Source organism: Anopheles arabiensis, chromosome 2 (assembly GCF_016920715.1).
Source record: "Anopheles arabiensis isolate DONGOLA chromosome 2, AaraD3, whole genome shotgun sequence".
Classification (NCBI taxonomy): domain Eukaryota; kingdom Metazoa; phylum Arthropoda; class Insecta; order Diptera; family Culicidae; genus Anopheles; species Anopheles arabiensis.
In genome coordinates, this window is record NC_053517.1 from 10,395,229 (window position 1) to 10,404,015 (window position 8,787).

General features: G+C 50.5%; 3 protein-coding genes across 3 annotated transcripts; 1 reads left to right on the forward strand and 2 right to left on the reverse strand.

Moving 5' to 3' along the window:
• Positions 1 to 3: 3 nt before the first annotated feature.
• Positions 4 to 1,822, reverse strand: LOC120898776 (NKAP family protein CG6066). Its single transcript, XM_040305096.1, has one exon. The coding sequence runs from the start codon at positions 1,733 to 1,735 to the stop codon at positions 68 to 70; it is 1,668 nt and encodes a 555-aa protein (XP_040161030.1). The 5' UTR covers positions 1,736 to 1,822; the 3' UTR covers positions 4 to 67.
• A 288-nt stretch (positions 1,823 to 2,110) lies between these two features.
• LOC120893612 (glycylpeptide N-tetradecanoyltransferase) lies at positions 2,111 to 5,310 on the forward strand. Its single transcript, XM_040295605.1, has 2 exons — positions 2,111 to 3,759; positions 3,830 to 5,310. The coding sequence occupies exons 1-2, from the start codon at positions 2,671 to 2,673 to the stop codon at positions 4,400 to 4,402; spliced, it is 1,662 nt and encodes a 553-aa protein (XP_040151539.1). The 5' UTR covers positions 2,111 to 2,670; the 3' UTR covers positions 4,403 to 5,310.
• A 265-nt stretch (positions 5,311 to 5,575) lies between these two features.
• On the reverse strand, positions 5,576 to 7,831 carry LOC120893613 (60S ribosomal protein L13). The gene is made up of 3 exons (XM_040295606.1): positions 7,701 to 7,831; positions 6,941 to 7,214; positions 5,576 to 6,283 (listed from the first exon to the last, which is right to left on the reverse strand). Exons 2-3 carry the CDS (start codon positions 7,181 to 7,183, stop codon positions 5,873 to 5,875), a joined length of 654 nt encoding a protein of 217 aa, XP_040151540.1. The 5' UTR covers positions 7,184 to 7,214; positions 7,701 to 7,831; the 3' UTR covers positions 5,576 to 5,872.
• Between the last annotated feature and the right edge of the window lie 956 nt (positions 7,832 to 8,787).

Sequence of the window (8,787 nt, forward strand, 5' to 3'; positions counted from 1 at the left end):
GCCTTTGTTTTGTACAATTAACCGCTAAAAAGTGAGTTTATTTCAATGCTTCTCAGTTCGGGGCAGTTCATTTTTTGTTCTCCGACAGCTTGGCGCTGATCATCTCCTTGAACTGGGTGAGGATTTTATTTTCCCGCTTCTGCCGCTCCTCCTTGCTGAACATGGCCAGCGCTCGCTTTTCGTCCGCCGAGTAGATCTGATTTTCCTTACGTATACGGACGGCCTCCATGCGGCGGTGCCGGCTGCCGCTCATCACGTACCCGACCTGCTCGAAGTTTGCTATTTCGTCCGACGTTAGACCGATTTCACCACGGCGCGGGATACGTTTGCCCTCCGTGACGTACGCTGCCATGGCCGCACCTTCGCCCGGAAGCAGCGCGCGTCCGAAGTCTTTCTGGCTCAGGTTGCCGCTCGTCTTTACCGGCCCGACCACATTGTCCCCGTCCTCCTCGGCGGAGCGGGCCTGCGAGCTGCCGGCCGTCTGCGCGCCAGAACCAGTACCCTTGCCGGCCGCCCGGGCGGTAGCTTCCGATTTTTCCACCCAAACTTCCTCGCCCTCCTCGCCGGACGATGAAGACGAGTCCGAGGAGGAGGAAGAAGGTTCGGACGACGAGGAGGACGATTCGACCTTTGCTTTCTTCGCTTTCTGTTTCTTCTTCTTCTTTGAGCTCTTGGACGACTTTTTGGACTTTTTGGACGATTTCTTCTTCTTTTTGTCCTTTTTCGACCGATGTTTGGAGGATTTTTTCTTGCCCTTAGCTTTCGATTTCTTGTGCTTCGTGGTGCCCCCCTTGGCAGGTTGCAGCTCCTCGTCCGTGCTGTTGCCCTCGGGCGGTGAATCACCCCACGCCTCCGGCACTCCCTCGGTACCAATTATCTCGCGCTGCAGCCGGCGCGATTCCATGAAATCGTTATCGACCGGGTCACGGTTTGCCCGGCGGAAGCTTCTGTCGACGTTGCGGTCCGAATCGTGCGACTCGTACATGTCGTGCATCCAGCGGTTCGGTGGCCCACGATTGCCACCGTATTCGCTGCGCTGACCATCATCGTCCGGGCGTTCTCTGCGATCGGTCCGGGAGTAAGCTCGCCGCGCACGAGGACTACGCGAACGATGTCGTGCATTGCCAGCACGATCGTCGTTTTCATTCCTTCGATCATCCGGACGCCTCGCCCGTTCCCCGGAACGATCCCTTCTGTCCCGGGGTGTACGGGACCGGTGACGCCGATTTTCTTCCCTTGATGGCCGCCGTGAATCCTCCTCGTGGCGACTCTTCTCCTCTCTTCTGCTATCTCGCGATGGAGCCCTCCTACCCTCACGGACAGGGCTCTGTGAACGGCGTTTGCGATAATAGTCTTCCTCGCGTTGCCTTCGCGGCGACCGCGAATCGTTCCGTTTGCGCTGCCTCTGGTCGGGACTTTTCGATTGTCGCCTCCGGTCGGTATGGCGCTCTCTTAGCGAGGATTCATCCCGGCGCACTTTGGGTACCTCTTCTGCCCGCTTCGGCGATCGTGATCGCCTTCTGCTGGACGATTTTTCCTCGCTTCTTCTGCGATCATTGTGGCTTTTGGTAGGCCTGTCCCTTGCGTCGCTGCTGGCACTGCTGCTCCGGCTGTCGCTAGTACGGGTTGCGCTACTGTCGCTGCTGGAAGTCGAGCTGGAACGGGAGCTAGATTTTCGGTTGCTTCTTTTCTTATCACGCTTACTGCGGCTGCGGGAGCGGCTTCTCGATTTCATATTTATACAACTTGATCAATACTTTTCTAATGTGAATACGAGACGCGCGCCTTGGGTGGTGTTTGTTTCCATTCGGTTTTTTTTACAATTTTCCGCCCGATGCCGATTTGTTGACAGTTTCGTTTGTCAGGTGAGGATGATTGTATATTTCCATCTGTATTTAAATTGTCGCGTGGATGACAACGTGTGTAATGTATTTATGGTATAATAATAATAAAAACAACCTCATGTAATTAAGCAAAATATAAGGAATATAATGGAAAGTGAAATTAATCCTTTCACTTCCTTTAATTTAATTTATTTACAGCTTTTTTCTTGAACGACCGAGTGTCAAATGGTCCTGACAATGCGCGTGTGTTTTTGTTGGAAAAAATCGAACACTGCTCGCCCTGTGTCACGCACACACTTGACTGCCTATTTTTTGCACAAGCGCTCCCCGGTCGTGTGCCGTCCGTCGTAATCGCTCGAGTACGGTCAAGTGTGGTCGGAAGCAGAAACGATTTTCCTCAGTTTCACCCAGCGCCCTCGAAGCAAATCACGACCGTCGCACTGCCAACCTCAAGTGGAAAACGGCTGTTACCTTGAGGGTCAGCGGGTTGTATTGCAAAGTGTCCGGGGTTGCATGTGTGCGTACCGCGAACAGAAGGGCTTGTGTCATCATCATCATCGTCATCCCGGAGGGAGTAGGAGGAGCGCAGACAGGAGGTGGTGGTTGTTCGAAGCCGTTCCGTACGGATATCGATCGCGTGATAGCAAAGGCTTGCAGGGAAAGTATAGACAGCAGGCCAGTGGCAGCAGAAGCTAGACAAACGGTACGGTGCAGGAAGTTTTCATTAGCGTGATTGCTAGAGCTCGAGCAGTGCAGAACGTGCTGCTGCAACGTAAGGCAACGAATCTTTACTGCTACGAAAAACAGCGGTGACCCCAAACCAGCGATGAGTGATGAAACTGGTAAAGCGCTGGCCAGCGAAACGGCACCAGCTGCTACCCCTGCCACTGGTAGTGGTGAGGTTAGCAAAACCGGCAAAAAGAAACACCAAAAAGGACCGGCCAAGGAAGAGAAACCAGTGCCTGTGACGAATGGTGAGGTGTCGGCGGGTGGCGGCACGGAAGAACACCAGGCACCATCAGGCAGTGGGAAGTCGAAGAGCAAGAAAAAGAATAAGAACAAAGCGAACGCGGCTGAACCGAGTCCGGTGGCTCCCTCGTCTGGAGCGGGTGCAGCGGAACCATCACCACAGGTCAATGGGGAGGCGGCGGGGCATGCGGAAATGGTTGCCGAAGGCGGCGATGGTGACGGAGGTGACGGGGGCGGCCCGTTCACCTCGAACCCGGACGCGGTCGATATGCTGATGAACGTGCGGGAGGTGCTGGAGCGTCTAAAGGTGAGCACGCGGTCCCTGAAGCCGGCCAAAACGTCGGAAGAGGCGCTGCACAAATCGTACAAGTTCTGGTCGACGCAGCCGGTGCCGCGCATGGACGAGAAGATTCTGGCGAACGAACCGATCGAGGAGGACAAACCGATCAGCGAGATCCGGGCGGAACCGTACGCGCTGCCAGACGGCTTCACCTGGGACACGATGAACCTGAACGATCCGCTGCAGCTGAAGGAGCTGTACACGCTGCTGAACGAGAACTACGTCGAGGACGATGACGCCATGTTCCGGTTCGACTATCAGCCCGAGTTTCTGCAGTGGGCCCTGCAGCCGCCCGGCTGGAAGCGGGAGTGGCACTGCGGCGTGCGGGTGGTCAAGTCGGGCCGGCTCGTTGGGTTCATATCGGCCATCCCCGGCACGCTGAATGTGCACCGGAAGGAGCAGCGCATGGTGGAGATCAACTTCCTGTGCGTGCACAAGAAGCTGCGCTCGAAGCGGTTAGCGCCGGTGCTGATCCGGGAGATAACGCGGCGCGTCAATCTGACCGGCATCTTCCAGGCCGTCTATACGGCGGGCGTGGTGCTGCCGAAGCCCGTCTCCTCCTGCCGCTACTGGCACCGTTCGTTGAATCCGAAGAAGCTGATCGAGGTACAGTATAGATGCACTATGCGGTATAGTAGGAAAATGACCCAAATGTCCCATTTTTGTTTGGTTTTAGGTAAAATTCTCCTACCTGTCCCGCAACATGACGATGCAACGAACGATCAAGCTGTACAAACTGCCGGATCAGCCGAAAACGCCCGGCTTCCGGAAGCTGTTGGAAACGGACCTAAAAGCGGTACACAAGCTGCTCCAATCGTACCTGCAGCGCTTCAACCTTACCCCCGTGTTCGACGAGGCGGAGATGCGCCACTGGTTCCTGCCCCAGAACGGCATCATCGACTGCTTCGTGGTGGAGGATCCGGCCAAACCGGGCACGATCACGGACATGGTCAGCTACTACACGCTGCCATCGACCGTGATGCATCACGCGGTGCACAAGTACGTGAAGGCCGCGTACAGCTTCTACAACGTGTCGACCCGCACGCCCTGGCTCGATCTCATGAACGATGCGCTCATATCGGCCAAAAACCTCGGCTTCGACGTGTTTAACGCGCTCGACCTGATGGACAACAAGCAGTTCCTGGTGCCGCTCAAGTTCGGCATCGGCGACGGCAATCTGCAGTACTATCTGTACAACTGGCGCTGCCCGAGCATGCAGCCGGAGGACGTCGGTTTGATACTGCTGTAAGGGACCGAAAAGGGTCGGCGTGGTTGGGGGAATGGGAAGGCGTGAAAAAGGTTGAACCTTTTCTCTCTTTTCTTTACTTTCCCGTATGCTGTATGATTTGCGAAAATGGACCCCGGATTGGTACGATGGAGCAACCAAAGCATTCGAAGCGTTTTGTTTTTTTCACCCGAGCGCTTACCGGATTATTGGGGGAATAGTACTAGGGCTGCGGTAGTGGTGGTGGTGGTGGTAGTGGAGTTAGTAGCTGTGGCGTTTGGAATGATGTGTATCCCTTTGTACTCAGCATGCATCACCGTAAAGCTCCGTCTTTTGTCAGCCTCCATTTCTTTCCCAACTGGGGTGTCCACCAAACAATGCGTTCTCATTTGGCAGTGGAATAATCGTAGCGTTCTGTTCGGAGTGTACCAGTCCTTTGCTAACGCTTAGCCGATTCAAACAGTCAACGAAGCAGCATGAAGGAAAAAAACAAATCAGGGAACCCGCAATTTGCTTTACCACTGCTCGGTTACATATATTTCTTTAGCAACGTATGCGCACGCTGCCTCTTTTCAAACACTATGCAATAATAATACGTACACGTTGAGGTGGGAAGGTGGGTGTCGGCAGGGAATGGAAACAACCCCCAGAAGAGATGTTCCGTCTTTTTATCTTAAGTTTTTTTTTACCATTGCTTCCTTCGCTGTTACCGCAGCGACGGTAGCAGGTTCAAAAGTGTTTGTAATTTTCTTTTTTTTCTTCATTTTTAACGCAGTAGGCATTACGAATGCAGATTGTACAGTGTAAGGGTGAAGTGGTACACATACACATTGGAAGGCTCCCGGAAGAACGTAATGCATGTGTGTTTTCGTTATTTCACGAATTATCCAGTCAATAAAGTGAACGGTAAAGCATTTTCTGTCATAGAAACATGGACCAGTGTACGTTTGCTGCTAGGTGAATGAGAAAGAAATTAGAAAATACTAAGCATCGGCCTTTTTTGGACTGGAAATGCCACGAAGCTGGATTATTACATCCATTAAGTCACACTACAAGTGAGTTACTATCTATTTCCTAAATTGAGAGTAATGTAGTTCTTTGTTGCCTGTGTAAAACGGCACACATTGGTCATGGTTGTGATATTTAACACGACTGTCATCATTATCCATTCTTCAATAAGTACACGACATCGCACCATGTGTTTGCTCCTTCTCGGCAATAAATTAACTCATCAGCGAGTAAGGGGAATAGTTTTTTTTATTATTTGATTTCACTCCTTTCCGCTCCGAAGTGTGTGTTGTTACAACTGTGTCGCACCCGTTGTACAGCACAGCGCAACTGTGCACGCGATCCAAACGCGTGCACAGGCGGCACAGTACAGCAAGATGATGATGTTGACGGTTGACGGAGCGGGAGCAGAAACGAAATGGCTAGGCTAGAGGAAGGAAAACAGATGCACGCTCCACCCATCTCATCTCACATCCAGTGTTTTTTTTACTTCTTGCCCTTTCCTGCGCCCGGCTGGTTGTTTTCGTTCTCCGCCGCATCCTTCGCCTTCTTTGCGCGAGCGCCGAAGAAGCGCGCGTTCAGACGCGCCTGGCGCAGGGCCTGGAACGCGTTGAACTTCTTCTGCGCTTCCGTGATCGGTTCCAGCGTCACCTTCGGGCGCGTGTTGTGGATCGGCATGACCGTGCGCTTCATCTGCTTGGCCAGCTTGCACTCGTCCGCGGTGGCCTCGCCCTTGCGCGGCTTCTTGTTGCGGTGGATCGGGAACAGGATCAGCTTGCTGCGGTACTCCTTCAGGCGCTGCACGTTCTCCTGGCGGCTCTCGACCGATTTGTTCTGACGGCGCGGATCGACCGCAATGCCGATCGTTTGAGCGAACTTCTTCGTCAGACCGGCACCCTGCAAGCAAGAAGGAAGGGGTAAAGTTGAAGTGAGAATCAATGGATGAACTTTTACATGCCGGGTAACATGGGCCCGGTGGTGCTTCACAGCAGCGATTGAAAGCGATCTGTGTTTTGTCGCTTGTGGTACTCTAGCCTCCGTTGTCCGCCGAAATCCCTTCCATTGAATGGGAAGAAGATTTCTACTAGGCGGCAATAGAGGCATATGTGTTTGGTTTCACGATTGATTTACATTTGCACTGTGAGTCCTTTTGCCTAAATAGTATGCCCATTACCCGGCACATACCATCCGATCAAGCACTCCCCCGAGTTATGGTCGCTCTTGCCCCGACGGTTAGCTTGCGCCAAATACAGCCAGAATCGGCTTGAAAGACACAATCGTAAGTAACCTAGGGCAGCTAGCTTGGTTGGTATTATTTTTCTTCAAGTTTGGCTTCATATTGGTTTGCGTGTTTTCACTGTGAGTCCTTTTGCCTAAATAGTATGCCCACTTTATCCGGCACATACCATCCGATCAAGCACTCCCCCGAGTTATGGTCGATCTTGCCCCGACGGTTAGCTTGCGCCAAATACAGCCAGAATCGGCTTGAAAGACACAACAAAAAGTAACCTAGGGCTGCTACGGCATGCACCACACTCCGCTCCTTCTCCTTACCTTCAGCTCGGCGAGAGTGAATCCACGACCCGCACGGATCTTGGTGTTGTAGCGTTGCGACGGGCAGTGCACGATCGGGCGGATCGGACCCTTGGCCGGACGGGGGAAGACGGCCTTCGCCTTCTTGATGCGGTTCTGCCTCCTGCGGTACTTGCGGGCCGGCTGGTTGAACCAGGTGCGAATGTGCCGCTGCCAGTACTTATGGAAGTGGCCATTCGAAATCATATGATTACCCTTCACCATCTTGACGGGTTATTTGTTGTCTGCCGTGTGCCTGCAATGGAGGTGAAACAGATATGTGGTTAAAAGAGATACCGAACATAGGCGATACATTCACTGCTGGCTGGCATCGGATCGCGTATGTCAAAATGGATGCACACACGATTGCTACGTTGTTGGGGCCAAGAGTCGTGCAAAATCCCGTGCAAAACATTACAGAAACTACAATTTACAATCTAAACTTTCTTCTCCAAAGCTATATTACATTTAAGAGAACAGTAATTTATGTCGGGAAAGCTTGAACACACTGAACCGTAGATCATTTGAGCGCATTCGCCACGAATTCGGCAAGGTACGCGCCGCTGGCAATAGGAAAGGTCGCGCCACGGTTTACATATATCAAATTTTACACATTTTCCCAACCACGAAGCAACGCGCACAGCATCCATTTCGACAGAGCAATGTAGCGAACACAGTTTAAGCCACCGAAAGTACACAACAGCGTTGATTTTACGGTAAAATTTGATAAAATTCTTCGCACCTCAACAAAAATGTGTTCAGACAAACACCATAAAGGCCGGAAAAGAGAGAGGTAAAGTTGTTTTCTCTGACAATTGGTGACGGCGCGTGACAGCTCTCGTACTTCCGTTTAAGCTCGGGTGACAGCAGTGCTGCCAGCACGAGCGAAGGCAAGCAGTGCGTTTATTGGCGCTGAAAAATATTGGAAAAATTGTTTTAATTAATAATTTGATGTAAGTTTAAAAAATGATTTAAATGTTTGAATTGTTTTAATGGCTTTTTATACGAAAAACACATTCTCATCAATCATTTTGCGCGAAAAATAATGAATCGAGAGTGTGCGTTTTTGAATGCGTTTTGTAATTTAAATTGGCAGTTGACCCGGACCAGTGGATTCGTGAGACAAAAAAAAAAAATAAATAAAAAAAGGGATTTTTTGTGGATTCGTTCCAATTGATAACTCATATTATTCGTTTCATAGGTTTTTGTTCTAATTTTAGTATGTATGATTTGTTTATTATTAAAATAACCCAATTAATTTAGAGGCATTAAAATTGAAATAAGCCGAATAGCCGGTCTCTTAATACAGTCGTCAACTCGTACGACTTAACAACATGCCCGTCATGGGTTCAATCCCCAAATAGACCGCGCCGCCATACGTAGGACTGACTATCCTGCTATGGGGGGAATCAATTAGTCACTGAAAGCCACTAGTGGTGTCCGTTCTCCAGACAGAGGCATAGCTCGTGGTGCATTTGAAATCGAACGTATTCTTTAATATACATTTGAAAAATTATTTGGGCCAAAGCTTATATAAAATGCATTACTATCAATATATGATGTGAATTTTTCAATCAGTCACAGTAATTGGCCAAGGTAGTCGAAGGTTGATGTGAAAAATAACCAGTGGAAGATCGAAACGATGAATCTATTTACGAAAAGAGAAATGTATTTACTAAATGTATTAATTGAAACGTTGTGAGTACAGCCTTCAGGGCCCTTTTGAATGAATTATTTTGCTGAAGTTAAAGTTTTAAAATATTCCAAAATATTCCCATTTTAGTCTGAACAAACTTTTGCCTCACATATACACACGAGTTTCAAAGTGT